Source organism: Mobula hypostoma, chromosome 24 (genome assembly GCF_963921235.1).
Source record: "Mobula hypostoma chromosome 24, sMobHyp1.1, whole genome shotgun sequence".
In the NCBI taxonomy this organism is placed as follows: Eukaryota; Metazoa; Chordata; class Chondrichthyes; order Myliobatiformes; family Myliobatidae; genus Mobula; species Mobula hypostoma.
The window spans coordinates 47973750-47995567 of NC_086120.1; the positions used below are offsets into that span (position 1 = coordinate 47973750).

The 21818-nt window shown below is 42.0% G+C and overlaps 1 protein-coding gene across 1 annotated transcript in view; it reads right to left on the bottom strand.

The window, feature by feature from the left end:
• The window catches only part of fzr1a (fizzy/cell division cycle 20 related 1a), a 55289-nt gene that overhangs the window by 17797 nt on the left and 15674 nt on the right, over positions 1-21818 (bottom strand). Inside the window, exons 6-11 of the mRNA XM_063031994.1 lie at positions 21507-21589; positions 12105-12288; positions 9052-9117; positions 8455-8557; positions 4020-4204; positions 2928-3161 (exon numbers count right to left, since the gene is read on the bottom strand). Of these exons, the coding sequence (XP_062888064.1) occupies positions 2928-3161; positions 4020-4204; positions 8455-8557; positions 9052-9117; positions 12105-12288; positions 21507-21589 (855 nt within the window). The remainder of the gene's footprint in view (positions 1-2927; positions 3162-4019; positions 4205-8454; positions 8558-9051; positions 9118-12104; positions 12289-21506; positions 21590-21818) is intronic.

Consider the following 21818-nt stretch of genomic DNA (forward strand, 5'->3'; position numbering starts at 1 on the left):
ATACTGGATTTAATGTTATGTACTGAACTGGAGGCGATTAGGGAGCTTAAGGTAAAGGAACCCTTGGGAGGCAGTGATCACAAAGCTAAAAGACCTAAAGGTACACAAGTCACCCGGACCAGATGAACTGCACCCTAGGGTTCTGAAAGAAGTAGTGTTAGAGATTGCAGTGTCAGTAGAAATGATCTTTCAAAAATCATTGGACACTGGCATGGTGCCAGAGGACTACAAAATTGCAAATGTCACTCCACTCTTTAAGAAAGGAGGAAGACAGCAGAAAGGAAATTATAGACCAGTTAGCCTGACCTCAGTGTTTGGGAAGATGTTAGAGACAATTGTTAAGTATGAGGTGATGGAGTACTTGGTGACACAGGACAAGATAGTACGAAGTCAGCATGGTTTCCTTCAGGGAAATTCTACCTGACGAACCCATTAGAATTCTTTGAGGAGATTACAAGTAGGACAAAGGGGATGCAGTGGATGTTGTATATTTGGACTTTCAGAAGGCCTTTGACAAGGTGCCACACATGAGACTGCTTACCAAGTTAAGAGCCCATGGTATTACAGGAAAGTTACTAAATGGTTAGAGCATTGGCTGAATGGAAAAAGGCAGCAAGTGGGAATAGAAGGAGCCTTCTCTGGTGGGCTTCAAGTGACTAGTGACGTTCTGCAGGGGTCGGTGTTGGGACCACTTCTTTTTATGCTGCATATAAATGATTTAGATGATGGAATAGATGGCTTTGTTGCCAAGTTTGCAGATGATATGAAGATTGGTGGAGGGGCAGGTAGTGTTGAGGAAACAGGTAGGATGCAGAAGGACTTAAGATTAGGAGAATGGGCAAGAAAGTGGCAAATGAAATACAATGTTGGAAAATGCATGGTCATGCACTTTGGTAGTAGAAATAAATATGCAAACTGTTTTCTAAACGGGGAGAAAATCCAAAAATCTGAGATGCAAAGGGACTTGGGAGTCTTTGTGCAGAACATCCGGAAGGTTAACTTGCAGGTAGAATCAGTGGTGAGGAAGGCAAATGCCATGTTTGCATTCATTTCAAGAGATCTAGAATACAAGAGCAAGGATGTGATGCTGAGGCTTTATAAGGCACAGGTGAGGCCTCACCTTGAGTATTGTGAACAGTTATAGGATATAGGAGCAGAAGTAGGCTATTCAGCCCATTGAATCTGCTCCGCCATTCAATCATGGGCTGATCTAATTCTTCCAGCCATCCCCACACCCCTGCCTTCACCCCATATCCTTTGAAGCCATGGCAAATCAAGAACCCATCTATCTCTGCCTTAAATACACCCAATGACTTGGCCTCCACAGCTGCTCGTGGCAACAAATTCTACAGATTTACCACCCTCAGACTAAAGTAATTTCCTCCACATTTCAGTTCTAAATGGACGTCCTTCAATCCTGAAGTCGTGCCCTCTTGTCCTAGACTCTCCTACCATGGGAAATAACTTTGTCATATCTTATCTGTTCAGGCACTTTAACATTCGGAATGTTTCTATGAGATCCCCCCTCAATCTCCTGTACTCCAGGGAATACAGCCCAAGAGCTGCTAGACAATCCTCATACGGTAACCCTTTCATTCCTGGAATTATTCTTGTGAATCTTCTCTGAACCCTCTCCAATGTCAGTATATCATTTCTAAAATAAAGAGCCCAAAACTGCACACAATACGCCAAGTGCAGTCTCATGAGTGCCCTTTAGAGTCTCAACATCACATCCCTGCTCTTATATTCTATACCTCTAGAAATGAATGCCAACATTGCATTTGCCTTCTTCACAACTGACTCAACCTGGAGGTTAATCTTTAGGGCATCTTGCACAAGGACTCCGAAGTCCCTTTGCATCCCTGCATTTTGAATTCTCTTCCCATCTAAATAATAGTCTGCCCATTTATTTCTTTCACCGAAGTGCACGACCATACACTTTCCAACATTTTATTTCATTTTCCACTTCTTTGCCCATTCCCCTACACTATTTAAGTCTCTCTCCAGGCTCTGTTTCCTCAACACTACCTGCTCCTCCACCTATCTTTGTATCATTGGAATATTTAGCCACAAATCCATTAATACCATAGTCCCAGTTATTGACATACATCATAAAAAGCAGCAGTCCCAACACCGACCCCTGTGGAACTCCACTGGTAACTGGCAGCCAGCCAGAATAGGATCCCTTTATTCCCACTCTCTGTTTTCTGCCGATCAGCCAATGCTCCACCCACGCTAGTAACTCCCCTGTAATTCCACGGGCTCTTATCTTGCTAAGCAGCCTCATGTGTGCACCTTGTCTGTGCGTGTATTTAAGGCAGAGATTGATAGCCTGATTGGCCATGGCATCAAAGGTTAGGGGGGGAAAAGGCCAGGGAGTGGGGCTGAGGGGAAGGATCAGCCAGGATTGAATGACGGAGCTGACTTGATGGGCCAAATGTCCCATGTCTTATGGTCTTATACACAATAGCTCCAAAAGTACAAGCGAAATCTACAGCATATTTGCTAACCAGTCTGAAAACATTCACTCCTTGATAGAATAAAACCCACAAAACTGTGTTCTCAGTAAATACACATTCCTCCCATAGTTAATTGTTCACGAAGCCCTACTGGCCTAGGCATGAGATTTTTAAATTAGTCAAAACCTAAAATCTGTTGAAGCAATAACAGGTAATAAAAGTTAAATTTAAGAAGCACATCAAATCCAATTAGAAGTTTAATTTTATACATTTTATGAATTGATCAGCGTTAATCACTACTTCAGGCCTTGGCAGACCAGGAGATAGATTGAGAAGTTCTACATGCAGGTGCAGAAGAAGCAACCCAAATCAGACTTTCTAAAAATAATGATATTTTCTACGGGTCTAACAGTTTCACTATTACCAATATCAAAGTGTAAGAATCCAAGTGAAATACTCTGTACTTACTAGTTCATTTGCATGTTTGGACCAGGCGAGGTTACACACTTGGGAACCTGTATCTATGCACTGCAAAGGCTGAGAGGTGAGGGTGTTCCAGAATCGAATACATCGGTCTGCAGTTCCACCACCTGACGCAAGGAGACCATGTTGATGGGGAGACCAGGCAATGGCTTTTACGGCTGCAAGATGCTCTGTATATTGCTGCACTGGTCCTGAAGTGGAGCTATTCCATACCAGAAGCTAAACAAAAAGGTAACATTTATCAAAAAAAATTATTATATTTTCAGCACAAAACAAAGCTCACTGTTATTAAACACCCCTTGATTATGAAAGCAAATCATACCAAAACAGATTTCCCAAAACCAGTTACACAAAGTGCCAGTTATTTAGTTGGGAGCAGGAGATTTAACTGAAATGGCTTAAGCCAACACACCTTACATGTAAAACAGAAAACATTGACAGGTATGATCTAATCGACAATGTTCTTTGTGGCAATTTTAATTCAAAATCTAATGCTATTTTCACCGTGCTTCACCTATGCATATTCCCACAAGCATGCGGCAGAATTGAATGCAGTGGGTGACTTATCAGTGACAGGATCACGCAAAGTGGATTCTGTTCAAATGCAACACACAAAATGCTGGAGGACCTCAGCAGGTCATCTACAGAAATGAAAATACAGTCAATGTTTCAGGTTGTGACCCTTTATCAGGATCGGAAAGAAAGGTGGAAGAAGCCAGAATTAAAAAGCTGGAGGGGATGGAGGAAAAGCTAGAAGGTGAGGTGAAGCCAGATGGGTGGAGGAGGGGGAAATGGAGTAAGAAGCTGGGAGGCGAAGGATGGAAAAGGTGGAGGACTAAAGATGAAGGAATCTGATAGGACAGGAGAAGAGGTAAAAGTGTTGGGGGGGGTGGGGGAAGAGCAAACGTTCCCCCTTCTGTTCCAATGACTGGATAGGGATCACTAGTTGGCAACCCATTAACCCATTATGACCTTCCAAATATATGGATGCTGAGCTAACCAAGATTTCAGTCAGCCCAAGTTAGCTGAATTAAAACCAGCCCATGGCCATGTATTTTATGTCATTAATTTTATTACCTTGTTGTCATTTCCTCCAGATGCCAGTAGCTGGTGATCAGTCGACCACTTCAAACCACAAACTTCCTGCCGGTGACCCTGAAGCCTCCGCTCAGACTGCAGTGGTGGGGTGCGAATATCTCTTTGGAGAATCAGACGGTCCCTACTTCCTGATGACAACTGATCTGCATTCCATGCCAGGGCCCCTGCAACACAATCCACTTGAGATGTACTGTAGTAGTGCTGAAAATGTGCAGCTACTGACCCCATGTTATGAACAGAAAGTTATGTCACTTGTATTGGAAAGTAATTAACTCTGTTGAGACTAGTAAAAATCATTTAATTCTGGGCTCTATATATATATATATATATATATATATATATATAACATCTACAATTTCTTCACATGCCTATTTTTGTGCTAAATATTTTTCCAATTGAAGGAAGCCATTTCATAAATTACTTGACTAAAGCTTCAAACCAGAAGTTATCTTTTTGAATTTTTTTTAAAAGATTAATTTTATTTGTCACGTGCATTAAAACATAGTGAGATGTGGTATTTGCATCAATGACCAACACAGTGTGAATATGTGCTGAGAGTATCCCACAACAGAAGATTAGCTTTCTTTGTTACATGTATATTGAAATATCAAAACGTACAGTGAAATAGTCATTTGTCAAATCAAATCAGCAAGGATGTGCTGGGTAGCCCACAAGAGTCACCACGCCTCCAGCATCAACAGCGCATGCCCATAACTCACTAACTCTAACTCGTACGTGTTTGGAATATGGAAGGAAACCAGAGCATCCAGAGAAACTCACATGGTCACGGGGAAAATGCATGAACTCCTTTAGACAGTGGGAGGAATTGAACCCTGATCGCTGACTCAGTCATTCACAGGTACAGGCATCCCAGTAAGGCCATTTATTGCCCGTTATAATAATTTCAATAAGGATGTTGGTGAGACACCCCTTGAACCATTGTGATGCTCCCATAACAATTACTTAGATATTCTTCGATTTGGACCTAGCTTCATTTCAGTATTTCAACCTCAATATTATAACATGCCACTAGGAGGACAATTCGCGGAATTCTTTCCCACGCACGTCATTCCTGGTCTTGAAGTGATAGAGGTCCCAGCTTTGGCTGGGCCTTGGCAAATCACCACAGTCCACCATTGACCAGAGTGAATGTTTAAAATAGTGAAATGCGGCTGTCAATTCAGTGGGTTTTTATTTGGACAGCACTAAGGATCTAGATATTCCTGGAGCTACACTTGCCTAAATTAGTAGAGTGCATTCCACCTCACTTGCAGAGGGTAGGAAGACAATGAAGAGCAAGGAATCTCCTTGTAGATGACAGAAGCAGCTTTGAAGATTCAGGAGAACCCCTGCAAATGTCAGAAAGCCTTTGGATGTGGAAGTCATTTATTCCTCACAGAAAATTCAACATCAATAGTGAAGCTTAAGTGTAGTGAAGTTTGACCTCTCAAGTGCAATAAGGTTTCTGATCAATAGTGACCCCCTAAGAAAATCCTCACAAGAAATCTGATGAAGGCAAAATGAGTTGTCAGATTTCCAGCAAAGCAACATATAAAATGGTTTAGAATTCTTCAGGTAGGAGATACTTGACATTTGTGTGACATATCTTGCATCACTTAATAGCTCAACATAAAACAGCACCCAGATTGTCTGGTTTTATTGATATGTGTCAGCATGATAACTGAAGAAACAGGTGGGTTGGAACTGTGGTAAGTCTTGGAGCACATTTGGATATTAGAATCTGATCACCATAGCAGGTGTAGCCATTGCTATAGACGGTAGACACCACTGTTTCTTGGTATCTTGATATGTGACCGACATCTTTGATGATGACAAGAAGATGTCATGATGAATCACCCAGTCCACAGTTCTTGATGATCCCAGCAATTTCAGTTTCATCATTCTGCACCGTGCCAACAACGAGAATGGGAATATTTGTGAAATTGTCGTTCATTAGTTATTTACTTAGAGTTTGTCACCAATTTGTTTCATGTGGCAGCAACTTCAGAACTCTGATGCAAACTGTTGGTGTTGAGATGCTTTAGGTCTGGCACTTCCCCTGTCTGCTATGAATACGATTCTAAAGTGCAGCTGTTTGTGTGAAGGCTCAGTCTTGGATTTATGAGAATGAAGAACATATGCCACCCTGATGTGACTCTTGATGGTGGAATATAACTCTGCTGCATCTATTGCCAAATAAAGTCCCGAGTTTGATCAGTACATCATACGCGGCAGCAGCAGTACAATCACGCCACATTGGGTGATAAAAAAGTTCAAAGATAAATTTATTATCAAAGTACATAGGTTATATACCATCCTGAGATTCATTTTCTAGAGGACATTCATGGTAAATACAAGAAAAATTTAAAAAATAGAAACAAATAAGCAGTAAATATGGAAAACGTGAGATAAGAATACTTGAAAGTGAGTCCATAGGCTGTGGGAACAGTTTAGTGATGGGTGAGTGAAGTTATCCACTCTGGTTCAAGAGCCTGATGGTTGAGGGATAATAACTATTCCTGAACCTGGTGATATGGGATCGAAGGCTCGCACAAGAGAATGTGACCTGGATGATGTCAATCCCTGATGATGGATGCTGCTTTCCTGCTTCAGCACTCCAAGGTAGATGTGCTCAATGGTGGGAGGTCAATACCTATGATGGACTAGGCTGTATTCACTATTTTTCATAGGATTTTCCATTCAAGGGCATTGGTGTTTCCATACCAGGCCATGATACAACCAATTGCTATACTCTCCTGATGTTCCCAGAATTGATTGTGCAGCCTTGCTTTTCCAAGTGATGCTCAAATTGGAAGAGTACCAATACATCAGCTGAATGAGGACAAAGAGCTGGCGGTTTTCTTACTACGGTCCACTGCCAATCTTGAGAACTTGAGGACCACTCCTTGTCGATAGTTTATCCCTGTGCCACCACTTCTGCTAGCAGGGCAAGATATACCCAGGGATGGTGATGGAAGAATCTGAGCTATCAGGTAGAAGATACAAATCTGTTAGTATGAGTAAACCAGGCTGTTAATTAACAAGTCTGTGGGACAGCTCTTAATTTAGCACATTCCTAGATTGTCATCATGACTTCTGCACGACCGGGGTGCCTCTGACATCTACAACTCCACCAATGAAAACAATGCTGCATATCTATCTGGTCTTATTACTTTTGATAGACCTATTCTGGCGTAGTGAGGAATCAATTGTTGTGGCTCCAATATCTCTCTCTCTCTCTCACACACACACACACACACAGAGCCAAGGACAGATTTCACTGAAGTGAACTAGATGGGATCAACAACTCATTAGTTTCACTCCCTAAGATTTTATTACATATTTATTGAATTTAAATTGTTTTGCTGCCCTTCATTTTTAAGCATGTATATGAAGTCTTGCCAAATTGACCTGTGAATGGTAACTTGTATCAGCAGACTATTAAACAGCTTTAAGTTTTGGTTTCATTTTTGGAGAATTTGTATGAGCTGAGGGTCTGTTGAGCTCTTTTGAAAAATTTGAGATTCCACAGAGGTACCAATACTCAGGTGATTAGGTCCAAGTTCATATATAACTGTAGATGATTCATCTAGAGGCCATCCCCAGGGTACCAGCACCTGTATGGTTACAACACATTAAACCAAAATTTCTGTGGCTGTTTGACTCAATATGAAATACCCCATGGTGCAACCGTAGTTTTCCCAGCTTCCATCCCCAAACATCACAGAACATTACAGCACACTGAAGGTCCTTCAGCCCATGGTTTAAGATTAATCTAACTCTTCACTTCAACAGAGCCCTCCATTTTTCTCTCATCCATATGCCTATTGAAGAGTCCCTTAAATGTTTCTAATACATCTACCTCTACCATCACCCCTGACAGTGCATTCCAGCCACTTGCCACTCTGTACAAAATCTACCTCTCACATCACCCCTCCACCTTCTTCCAATCACCTGAAGCTATTCCCTCGTTTATCTGAGCAAGGCTTGTAAATATTTACTTAGACAAAACACAGATCAAAGAAATTACTGTGCAAAATGCTGAGTTGTGGACTGTGTGAAAATATGAGGAAAGCACATTGTACACAGAGTGAAAAAAGAGAAACACTGATTATACAGTATATCATCCAATCTTAATAATTCCTAATGGTAGGTTATGAAAATTACTATGGCTCTATTTTAAAGCTGGGTCTTATGTAGCCATTGACACGACCTTCAGGGGACTATGGCAACTTAAATAAGATACCAAATTGAAATTAGTTGCTCCAAAGTTTATTTCCCTTGTTTCATACCTTCATTGTGATTTGTTCCATTCCAAGTGCTGTGGCAGATTTGAGAGCTGTTTACAAATGCTCCTGACCAAGTATAGGATTAGTCATTAAAGATCTCAATAAAATTAAGTGCAACAACTTACCCACTCTAGCTGAGTGACCTTCCAGTGTAGATAATTTCTTCCCTGCAGCTGCATCCCAAATTTGAACGTATCCTTTGTGCGTTCCAACAGCTACCAAATTTCCCTAGATTAAATTAAATAATTCACATTCTAAATCCCTCTTCTGCTTTTACCTGAACCTGGAAGACAATTACTGCTATCTCATTGTTTGAATATTAAATCAGTGCATTATACAATTGTCTGTCATGACCTAAAATAAAAAACAATAACCAAAATTTTTGGGTGCAATTTAAATTTACTTTGTTTTTTTTGAGATAAATTCTCAGTATTTTAGTTGAAGAATTTACTAGTCGTAGACACCAAATATTTTGAAATGAAGTCATAATGAATATATAATTCACAAGAGATGCAAAGGCCTACACACATCTTTTTATATTTTCTATATTACAAATTTACCAGTTGTATACAAATACATTTCAAATCCATACAAATGAAAAACCTCCTCCTTTGATGTATGTTTTCAGAAATTAAACGATTTAGAAGATAGTTACATGAAAGTTCACTTTAAATAAAACTTGTCCATAGTTATATTTTTAAAATCAAAAAACTGATACTTACTCTCTCTGACCAGCCGACTGATGTCACAGAATCGCCATCTATAGAAAGATCACACAGTCTGGTCACCTAGAAGGCAGAAAGTCAGTCTATAATTTGTGCAAACATTATTTTTATAAAAATATGTACTCTGTATTGCTACTGCATAAACTTTCTAATATTAACAAATTAAACTATTTTTAAAAATATTGCATTTCACAATAACATTAATTTAGTACACCAAATTGTACTTGCTTCTTTTTACCCTCTCATTAACATTTAGATTTTATGAGCTGTCTCCAAAGCAAGTGCTATTAACAAAATAGAAGGAAGAATGCAGATTGTCCAATCTGAATGCAAACGACACAGACCTGACCCGAATGCGAATCACATGCTCCTTTTTTCACAGTAGAGCCCAAAAAAAAAACAGGAAAAAGTGTAAAGCATGAAAAATTAAAAATTGAAATACTGGTATGACAGCAGTTCTAAACTATTCATCCCCTTTTGCTCGGTGCTTAGTTGAACCATCTCTTGCAACAATAACAGCCGGTAGTTTTAATGGACAATGTGATGGAGCAAGATTTGTCCATTCCTCCTTGCAAAATTGCTCAAGCTGTGCCACGTTAGTTGGGGAGTGGTGGTGGACAATCGAGGTCTTGCCAGAGATGTTCAACTGGGTTAAGGTCAGGACTCTGAAGGGGGCACTCTGGGACATCAATTTTTTTCATTTGAAGCCTCTCCATGGTTGCTCTGGCAGTGTACTTTGTGTCACTGCATTGCTGAAAAATGAACTTCCTCCACAGTTTAAGCTATCTGGTAAAGCCTAGCAGGTTTTTACACAGGATTTTTCTGCACTTAACAGCAGTCATCATCCCATCAATCCTGACCAGATTGCCTGTCCTTGCTGTTGAAAAGCATCCCCATAGAATGATGCTACTTCTGCTATACTTTACAGCAGGGATGGCTTTACCTGGCTAATTGTTAAATACAGTTTTAACCTCTCAAATGAATAGATTGGCTGCTGTAGCTGAATTTTCTAACAGGATGGGTGCTTTACTTACCTATTAGCACAAGAGATAACTGACAGTAAGTTACAAAAATGATATAAATGAGTCTTTCCCAAGTGCTCCCACCCACATCTCAAACACATACTGGCTGGGAGGTTAGTTGGGTACTGTACATTAGATTAGTAGCGGGTGAATTAGGGTGGAATTGATGGGCATGTGAGAGAACAGTTCACAGGGATAAAATATGGGATGAATGGGATTAGTTTGATTTGATACTTTTTTCTTTTGTCCATCAATACTAAATGTAGGATCTCCTAATGATGTATTTTGGTTCTTTCCCCTCACTCATCCTGTTAGAAAAGTCAGCTATAGCAGCCAATCTATTCATTTGAGGGGTTAAAACTGTATTTAACAATTAATTGATAAATATTCTCTTTCATACTCACACTTTCTGCAATACCTTCAAGTTAGACATTTTTTACAAAAATATTTAAGTAATTTTCCTTACATGTTGGAGGCTGACCTGTTAGATACTATTATGAGTACGAATCCTTCGATCAAGGGTTCTATCGGAAGAATTTATAATCTATTATTACAATGGGATAAGTGTCCTTTATCTAAGATTAAACAGGATTGGGAAAAGGAAATCAATTTGACTTTTATGACGGAGGATTGGATGCGGATTTGGAAGTTGGTTAACTCTTCTTCAATTTGTGCTAGCCATTCATTGATTCAATTTAAAATTGTACATCGTTATCATTTGCCGAAGGAGAGACTTTCTAAAATCTTTTCTAATGTTGATAGCCATTGTGATAGATGTAAAACTGAGATAGCTACACTGACACATATGTTTTGGTCTTGTTCTATATTGGAACAGTTCTGGAAGTTGGTTGTTTCAACAATTTCTAAAGCACTTAAAATTAATCTACAACCTAATAAATTAACTGTGCTTTTTGGAATAATTCCTCAAAATATTCATGGTATTTCTGTGTCTGACCAACATATTATTACATTTGTTACGTTGATAGCTAGGAGGGCCACTTTGCTGAAGTGGAAGGATACATCAGCTCCCACTTTGTCACAATGGTTCTCTCAAGTGATGCTATGTCTTAGTTTGGAGAAAATTAGAAGTCGAACCTTTGAACCTTTATTTGATTTTGAGAAAAGATGGGGCTCATTTGCTCGTTATTATCATCTGAGCTAATTGATAGATTTTTTCCACGATCTAATTGTAAATTTTTTGGTATATTTTCTTTTCTTGCTGGCGGTTTGATGTTTATTTTTAGAAGCTTTTTGTATGACACATGGCTCTGGGGTTGTACACCTAATGGGTTCTTTTTTTTCCCCTCACTTTTCTGCTTAGTAGGTTTTTTTTGTTATCACAATTTTTTTTTCAATCTTTAAGATAATGTCTTTTTTTGAGAGATTGTAAGTGTTGTTACTTCAATGTACTTGTGTTATTTCTTTTGTATAATATAATAAAAAGATTTGAAAAGAAAGAACAAATTCACATATTTAGTTATTGTTGATGCATCTTCCAAATGGGCCAAATGGCCTCCTTTTCCGTCATAAGGAAATACAAGAACCTTGGTCTCCACCCTACCCCAAACATTTATGTTATTCTTTCTAGCCTTCCCTCTGTTTCCAACCTTCCCACCCCACCGCCCTACAACTTTAAGGACACCTGTTCATTTCTGAGAAAGCAACATTGACTTGAAAATGTTAGATGTTTCTATACCTGTCTGAGCTGCTCTCCTCTATTATCAGATTCCTCCTTCTTCAGTCCTTCATCTTTCCCACCCACATGGCTTCACCTATCACCTGTGGCTTGTCATTCTTCCCTTCCTCCGTCCACCTTTTTACTCTGACATCTTCCTTCTTCTTTTCCAGTCCTGATAAAGAGTCTCAACCCGAAACATTGACTAATTATTCCCCTCCATAGATGGTGCCTGACCTGAGTTCCTCCAGTATTCTGTATGTGATACCCTAAATATTCTCATGTGCTGGAAGTGAATGTTGCAGTGGAAGACTGAAACGAGAATGAGGAGAAAGGGGAAGCTGGAGGCTCACCTGGCTCGTACAGGCACTCCAGAGGTACACACATGTGCCAAGTCCAACACTTAATACATTTAAGGAAGACCAGTCCACAAGGTTCAAGTAAAAGTCATCCTGAAGTTCTGGTGCATCAAGAACTTTGAAAGGAATCTTTGAGATTTTTCTTGTAGGCTTTCTTGGTGACCGCAACAATTTTTGGCTATTTGAGAAAGAAAAATAAAAATTAAGAGACCAGTCACTTTTGTTAAATCGTCTCCTGTACATGCCGTGTGATACTAGGATTAAAGGTACTTATTTTAGGAAAAAGCTACTACATTACTCATGTTATTTATGCTTATCTGATAAATAAAAGAAAAATACAGAAATCAACTTTATCATGGAGCAGATATTATATTATATATATGATTTTACATAATATACAATTTCAGTAATTTAAAACACTTTTTTCTAATGATAAAAACATCATTAGAAAAAAGTATGTTTTAAATTACTGAAATTGTATATTATGTAAAATCATATATATGTATAATATCTGCTCCATGATAAAGTTGATTTCTGTATTTTTCTTTTATTAATTGTTTAATTTTATAATTAAAAATGAATTCTAAAAACCTACCTAATGGAACTTAAGATTTTAAAGCCACCTGGAATGATGTCTTATAGAAGAATATGATGAGAATACATCCCAGGGCAAAGGAAGAACAGTATTGTTGCCCCATTTCTCTGCTGTTAATTTTCAGGCTAATGACTGCAACCATCGCTGCAAATGTAGAAACATCATGATCTGTTGCCTGGACTGGAGATGATCAAATTGGCATTGTTTCTTATTTATTGAGATACAATGTAGAATAGGCCCTTCTAGCAATTCGAGCTAGATCACCCAGTAATCCCTGAATTTAACCTAGCATAATCACAGGATAATTTACAATGACCAATTAACCTACCAATTTAGGACTGTAGGAGGAAGCCGGAGGAAACCCACATGGTCACAGGAAAAATGTACGAACTTCTTACAAACAGCTATGCCAGCAGAGCAGTGTAGAGTTCTCAAGAAATCCATACAATGTTGCCAATGCCACAGGTAAGTTATCAGACACTAGAATATTACAGCACAGTACAGGCCCTTCGGCCCTTGGTGTTGTGCCGACCCATATATTGCTTAAAAAAAAAGTACTAACCTGCACTACCCCGTAACCCTCTATTTTTCTTTCATCCATGTGCCTGCCCAAGAGGCTCTTAAATACCCCTAATGTTTTAGCCTCCACCACCATCCCTGGCAAGTCATTCCAGGCACCCACAACCCTCTGTGTAAAAAACTTACCCTTGATGTCTCCCCTAAACTTCCCTCCCTTAACTTTGTACATATGCCCTCTGGTGTTTGCTATTTGTGCCCTGGGAAACAGTTACTGGCTATCCACCCTAGCTATGCCTCTCATAATCTTGTAGACCTCTATCAAGTCCCCTCTCGTCCTTCTACACTCCAAAAAGTCACAGCTCTGCTAACCTTGCCTCATTAAGACTTGTTTTCCAATCCAGGCAACATCCTGGTAAATCTCCTCTGCACCCTCTCTATAGCTTCCACATCCTTCCTATAATGAGGTGACCAGAACTGAACACAATACTCTAAGTGTGGTCTCACCAGAAATTTGTAGAGTTGCAACATGACTTCTCTACTCTTCAACTCAATCCCCCTATTAATGAAGTCTAGCATCCCATAACCCTTCTTAACTATCCTATCAACCTGTGCAGCAACCTTGAGAGATGTATGGATTTGAACCCCAAGGTCCCTCTGTTCATCTACACTCTTAAGTAACGGACCATTAACTCTGTACTCAGCCTTCTGGTTTGTCCTTCCAAAATGCATCTCCTCACATTTATCCGAATTGAACTCCATCTGCCACTTTTCTGCCCAACTCTGCATCCTGTCTACATCCTCTTGTAACCTTCGACAACCTACAGCTCCATCCACAACTCCTCCAATCTTCGTCATCTGCAAACTTACTCACCCATCCTTCCACCTCTTCATTCAGGTCATTTATAAAATTCACAAAGAGCAGGGGTCCCAGGACAGATCCTTGCGGCACTCCACTAGTCACCGACCTCCAGGCAGAATACTTTCCTTCCACCACTACCCTCTGCTTTCTTCCAATATAAGCCAATTTTTTAATCTAAACAGCCAAGGTTCCACTGATCCCATGTCTCATGACTTTCTGGATGAGTCTCTCGTGGGGGACCTTGTCAAATGCCTTGCTAAAATCCATGTAGACCACATTTACCGCCCTACCCTCAATTTCTTTTGTTACTTCTTCAAAAAATTCAATTAGGCTTGTGAGGCATGACCTTCCCTTCACAAAGCCATGTTGACTATCCTTGAGTAGACTATACTCCTCCAAATGCTCGTAGATCCCATCCTTAAGAATCCTTTCCAATAGTTTGCAGACCACCGACTTAAGACTTACCGGTCTATAATTCTCAGGATTCTCTGTATTACCTTTTTTAAACGAGGGAATTACATTTGCCATTCTCCAATCCTCCAGCACCTCCCCTGTAGCCAAAGAGGATTCAAAGATCATAGCTACTGCTCCAGCGATCTCTTCTCTCACTTCCCACAGCAACCTGGGGTATATCACGTCTGGCCCTGGGAACTTATCAATCTTGATGTTTTTAAGATGATCCAACACTTCTTCTTGCTTAATCTCCACATTGTCCAGCACACAGGCCTGTTCTATTTCAACCTCACCCTGATCAAGGTCCTTTTCACTTGTGAATACTGAAACAAAGTATTCATTTAGGACCTCCCCAACCTCCTCCGCCTCCAGGCACATGTTGCCTTCTTTATCCTTTAGCAGCCCCACCTTCATTCTTGTCATCCTCCTGTTCTTCACATACGCATACAACGCCTTGGGGTACTCCTTAATCCGACAAGCCAAGGCCTTCTTATGCCCCCTTCGAGCTCTCCTAAATCCTTTCTTAAGCTACTTCCTGGCTACCCTTTATTTCTCATGAGCCCCTCCTGCTTCTTATATCTAACATATGCTTCCTTCGTCCAAGACCCTCACTACACGCGCTAACCAGAAGCCATGGATGACCGCGGAGGTGCATGCGCTGCTGAGGACCCATGACTCCGCCTTCACAGCAGGCGACGAGGCAGCCCTAACAACAGCGAGGGCCAAACTGTTCTGGGTCATCAGAGAGGCAAAGCGTGCACACACCCAGCGAATCCACAGCCACTTCCAGGACAGCAGTGACACGTGGCACATGTGGAAGGCATTCAGGACATCACCAACTACAAGACAACACCACCTGCCAGTGCTGGTGATGCCTCCCTCCCAGATGCGTTGAACAACTTCTACGCTCGTTTTAAGGCGCAAAATGATGTGGCGGCAAGGAAGACCACCCCCTCCTCCAAATGACCAGGTGCTGTGTCTTACCGTGGCCTATATGAGGAGAACCCTGTGCAGGGTCAACCCACGGAAGGCTGCTGGACCAGACAATATTCATGGCAGAGTGCTGAGAGGATGTGCAGACCAGCTAGCAGAGATTCTCACTGACATCTTCAACATCTCCCTGAGCAGCGCTGTCGTTCCTACGTGCTTCAAGGCCGCCTCCATTGTCCCCGTGCCGAAGAAGTCTTCAGTGTCCTGCCTCAACAACTACCATCCCATTGCACTCACATCCGTCATCATGAAGTGTTTCACGAGGCTCGTCATGAGGCACATCAAGGCACTGCTGCCCCCCTCACTGAACCCCCTGCAGTTCGCGTACCGTTCCAACCGTTCAACAGACGACGCCATTGCCATCACCCTCCACCTGGCCCTAACCCACCTGGACAAAACAGACACATATGTTTGAATGCTGTTCATAGACTTCAGTTCAGTATTCAACACAATCATTCCTCAGAAACTGATTGGAAAGCTGAGCCTCACACATCAAAGTTGCTGGTGAACGCAGCAGGCCAGGCAGCATCTCTAGGAAGAGGTACAGTCGATGTTTCGGGCCAAGACCCTTCGTCAGGACTAACTGAAAGAAGAGCTAGTAAGAGATTTGAAAGTGGGAGGGGGAGGGGCCCTCTTTCAGTTAGTCCTGAAGAAGAGTTTCGGCCCGAAACGTCGACTGTACCTCTTCCGAGAGATGCTGCCTGGCCTGCTGCGTTCACCAGCAACTTTGATATGTGTTGCTTCAATTTCCAGCATCTGCAGATTTCCTCAGGAAAGCTGAGCCTACTGGGCCTGAACACCTCCCTCTGTAGCTGGATCCTAGACTTCCTGACTGGGAGACCTCAGTCAGTCCAGATTGGAATCAGCATCTCCAACACCATCACACTGAGGACGGGGGCCCCCCAGGGCTGTGTGCTCAGTCCACTGCTGTTCACTCCGCTGACCCATGACTGTGCTGCAACACACAGCTGGAACCACATCATCAAGTTCACCGATGACACGACCGTGGTGGGTCTCATAAGCAAGAACGATGAGTCAGCATACAGAGAGGAGGTGCAGCAGCTGACGGACTGGTGCAGAGCCAATAACATGTGTCTGAATGTAAACAAAACAAAAGAGATGGTTGTTGACTTCAGGAGGACATGGAACGACCACTCTCCACTGAACATCGACGACGACTCCGTAGAGATCGTTAAGAGCACCAAATTTCTTGGTGTTCACCTGGTGGAGAATCTCACCTGGTCCCTCAACACCAGCTCCATAGCAAAGAAAGCCTAGCAGTGTCTCTGCTTTCTGCGAAGGTTGAGAAAGTCCATCTCCCACCTCCCATCCTCACCACATTCTACAGAGGTTGTATTGAGAGCATCCTGAGCAGCTACATCACTGCCTGGTTCGGAAATTGCACCATCTCGGATTGCAAGACCCTGCAGCGGATAGTGAGGTCAGCTGAGAAGATCATCGGGGTCTCTCTTCCCACCATTACATTTATACCACACGCTGCATCCGTAAAGCAAACAGCATTATGAAGGACCCCACGCACCCCTCATACAAACTCTTCTCCCTCCTGCCATCTGGCAAAAGGTACCGAAGTATCTGGGCTCTCACAACCAGACTATGTAACAGTTTTTCTCCCAAGCCATCACTCCTCAATACCCAGAGCCTGGACTGACACCAACCTACTGCCCTCTACTGTGCCTATTGTCTTGTTTATTATTTATTCTAATGCCTGCACTGTTTTGTGCACTTTATGCAGTCCTGGGTGGGTCTGTAGTCTAGTGTAGTTTTTGTGTTGTTTTACGTAGTTCAGTTAGTTTTTGTATTGTTTCATGTAGCACTATGGTCCTGAAAAACGTTGTCCTGTTTTTACTGTGTACTGTACCAGCAGTTATGGTCGAAATGACAATAAAAAGTGACGACTTGACGAGTTGCCTCACTTGTTTCGTCAGCCACGGTTCCCTTTTCCTACCATTTTTTCCTTGTCTCAGTGGGACAAACCTATCCTGAACCCAGCACAAGTGGTCCCTGAACTTCCTCCACATTACTTCTGTGCTTTCACCCATGAACATCTGTTTCCAATTTACTCCTACTAGTTCCTGCCTCATCCCTTCATAGTTAGCCCTTCCCCAGTTAAGCACTTTCCCATTTTGTCTGTTTTTATCCTTTTCCACAGCTACGCTGAAGCTAAGGGAGGGAACAGGACTGGGTCGAGACAACAGAGACTTATGGAGAAGAGGAGTTATAAGCTGTGTCGCCCCCTCTCTCATTACGGGCAATGTGAGATTGCTGGGTAATAAAATGGACGAGTTGACGGCGCTAGCCAGGAGTCAGAGAACATTTCGGGAGTGCAGTGTCATGTGTTTTACTGAAACGTGGCTGTATGAGGACATACCCAACCAAAACATTTCCATAAAGGGCTTCCAGACTGTTCGGGCTGACCGGAAGTGCACTGACAGCAGTAAGTGTAAAGGAAGGGGGCTTGCTGTTCTGGTTAACAACAGATGGTGCAATCCTGGTCATATTACAATCAAGGAATATGTTTGTAGCCCGGATATTGAACTTTTTGCCGTTGGACTCCGGCCATATTATTTGCCAAGGGAAATCTCACAAGCAATTGTGGTTGTTGCGTACATCCCTCCCTCTGCCAACCTGACGTCAGTGTGTAACATCATTTACACCATTGGGCACAGGAGTACATTCAGCCAGAGACTCATTCCACCGGGATGCAGCACTGAGCATCATGGGAAATCATTCCTGCCTGTGGCCATCAAACTTTGCAGCTCCTCCCTTGGAGGGTCGGACACCCTGGGCCATTGGGCTGGTCCTGGACTTATTTTCGTCTGGCATGGTTTACATATTATTATTTGATTGTTTGTGGTTTTGTATTGCTATGTTTGTACTCTGTTCTTGGTTGGTGCAGCTGTAACGAAAACCAATTTCCCTCGGAATCAATAAAGTATGTCTATCTATCTATCTATTATGGTCACTCTCACCAAAATGCTCCCCCACCAAGAGCATTACCAGGTTCATTACCGAGAACTGACCAGGTTCATTACCCAGAACTAGATCCAGTATGGCCTCTCGTCTCGTCGGCCGGTCCACATACTGTGTCAGGAATCCTTCTTGAACACACCTGAAAAATTCAGCCCCATCTATCCCCCTTGCAGTCAGGAGGTGCCAGTCAAAATGAGGGAAGTTGAAATCACCCATAACTATGACCCTGTATTTCCTGTACCATTCTAAAATCTGCCTGCTTATCTGCTCCTCGGGGGCCTATAGACTACTCCCAGCACAGTGATTGATCTCTTCCTATTTCTGACTTCCACCCACACCCTCAGTGGACACTCCCTCTGCAGCGTCCTCCCTTTCTATAGCCGTGTTACTATCCCTGACCAGTAATGCTACTCCCCCACCCCACCTTCTCTACCTCCCATCCTATTCCTTTTAAAACACCTAAACCCCAGTACATGCATCAGCCAATCCTGCCCTTCCTCCAGCCAAGTTCCAGTAACGGCCACAACATCGTAGTTCTACGTACTGATCCATGATCTACGTTCATCCCCTTTTTTCCCTAATACTCCTATCGTTGAGGTATACATATTTCAACCCCTCTAACTGGCTACATTTATGTTTTGTCCCCTGCCTGTTCTTCCTCACCAACTCAGAACACATAGCATCATGCCCTTGTCCTTCTACCCTAATCTCTGCTCTCACATTCTGATTCCCACCCCCCTGCAAAACTAGCTTAAACCCTCTCCAACAGCTCTAGCAAACCTGCCCGCCAGGATACTGATCCTTTTCCAGTTCAGTACCAAGAACTCGATCCGAGATATTGCGGACCCTGGCACTAGGGAGGCAACAGACGATCTGGGATCCTCGATCTCTTCCACAGAACCTCTTATCTATCCCCCTAACTATCGATTCCCCTATCACTACTGCTCTCCTCTTTTTCTTTCTGAGCTGAGGGTCCAGCCTCAGTGCCAGAGACGCCACCACTGCAAGTTGTCCCTGGTAGGTCGCCCCACCAACAGTATCCAAAACAGTATACTTATTGTGGTGTGGGCACGTGGCCAAGTGGTTAAGGCATTGGACTAGCTACCTGAAGGCCATGAGTTCGAGCCCCAGCCGAGGGAACGTGTTGTGTCCCTGAGCAAGGCACTTAATCACACATTGCTCTGCGACGACACTGGTGCCAAGCTGTATGGGTCCTAATGTCCTTCCCTTGGACAACATTGGTGTCGTGGAGAGGGGAGGCTTGCAGCATGGGCAACTGCTGGTCTCCCATATAACCTTGCCCAGGCCTGCGCCCTGGGGAGTGAAGACTTTCCAGGCGCAGATCCATGGTCTCGCAAGACTAACGGATGCCTTAAAAATACTTATTGTACTATTGAGGTTTAATTTTCTGAATCTTTGCACTGGAAAATAAGCTCATTCAAACAAGGAATGAATACGGGAGCATTAGCCACAGTTCTACATACTGTCCTTACACATCTGGAGAAGAAGAACGCTTACGTGAGAATGCTGTTCTTGGACTACAGTGCAGTATTCAACACCATAATTCCCTCCAGGCTCGACAAGAAGCTCAGAGACCCCAGCCTTCACCATGCCTTGTACAGCTGACTTCCTATCAAATCAGCGGCAGGTGGTAAGAGTCAGCTCCTTTACTCCTGCCCCTCAATACAGGTGTCTCTCAAGGCTGTGTCCTAAGCCCCCTCCTTTACTCTGTACATGCATGACTGTATCGCCGCCCACAGCTCCAATCTGCTAATTAAATTTGCCGACAATATTACACTAATTGGCCTAATTCAAATAATAACGAGGCAGCCTACAAAGAAGAAGTCATCACCCTGACACACTGGTGTCAAGAAAACAACCTCTCCCTCAATGTTGCAAAAACAAAGGAGCTGGTTGTGGACTACAGGAGGAATGGAGACAGGCTAACCTCTATTGACATCAATGGATTTGGGGTTGAGAGGGTGAACAGCTTTAAATTCCTCTGCATACACATCACTTAAGATCTCACGTACATACCAGCTGTGTGGTGAAAAAAGCACAACAGATGGTTGAAGTTTGGCATGAGTCCCCAGATCATAAGGACTTTCTACAGGGGCACAGTTGACAGCATCCTGACTGACTACATCACTGTCTGGTATGGGAACTGTATTCCCCTCAATCGCAGGACTCTGCAGAGTGGTGTGGACAACCCAGCACATCTGTAGATGTGAACTTCTTACTACTCAGGACATTTACAGAGACAGGTGCATAAAAAGGGCCCGAAATATCATTGGGTATCTGAGTCACCCCAACTACAAACTGTTCCAGCTGCTACCATCCAGGAAACAGTACCACAGCATTAAAGCCAGGACCAATGGGCTCAGGGACAGCTTCTTCCACCAAGCCAGCAGATTGAGTAATTCACGCTGATATAATTGTATTTCTGTGTTATATTAACTGTCCTGTTGTACATAGTATTTATTACAAATTACTATATATTGCACATTCAGACGATGTAACAAAGATATTTACTCATGTATGCAAAGGATGTAAGAAATAAAGTGAATTCAATTTAATACTCCATGTTCAGTAACTTATCAGCATCTTTAACAAGAGCTCACCCAAGTGGTTTCAAATTCCAAACAATTGGGTGATTTCAAGTATTCATTAATATCTGTTGACAGACCTTTCTAGATCCGAGACTGAAGGAGAATCAATAGGTCAGTAAAAAAACTAGTATAAAACACAGATACAGTTTGCTGTTTCATTCACCAATTTTTCATACTTAGCTATAATTGAACTAGGATTAAAATAAAGGTGTCTAGAATTGTCTTATCACTACTGCTCCATTGCAAAAACTGAAAAATTAAGGATTTCTGCAAACTTTCTGTAAAAACAATTAAAACACATCTTCAATATAAAGGTCATTTAAACAGAGAATCATTGCAATGTCAGAGTTCTCACTACAGAATAGCAAAATCTAGGTTACCTTTTATTGCTAACAGGAGATAAGGAATAAGGAGAAATGTCATTTCCATCATCAGGATTTGCACGCTTTGTGCTAAGAGAATACTGGAAAATAAAAGAATCATATAATAGAGTTAAGCCAATAAAATGTGCTTGAATTCTGCATGAAATCCTATTTCAATTCTTTTAAAATAATTCCCAATGGAGCATACAAAAGCAGTTTAATGGATTACTTGGAGAGATGAAAAATACAATGTTCAAAAAAATAATTGGTCTGTACAACTTCAGATTTGGTAGCTGTTACCAGGAGTTCCATGGTTAGAAGAATAATGGA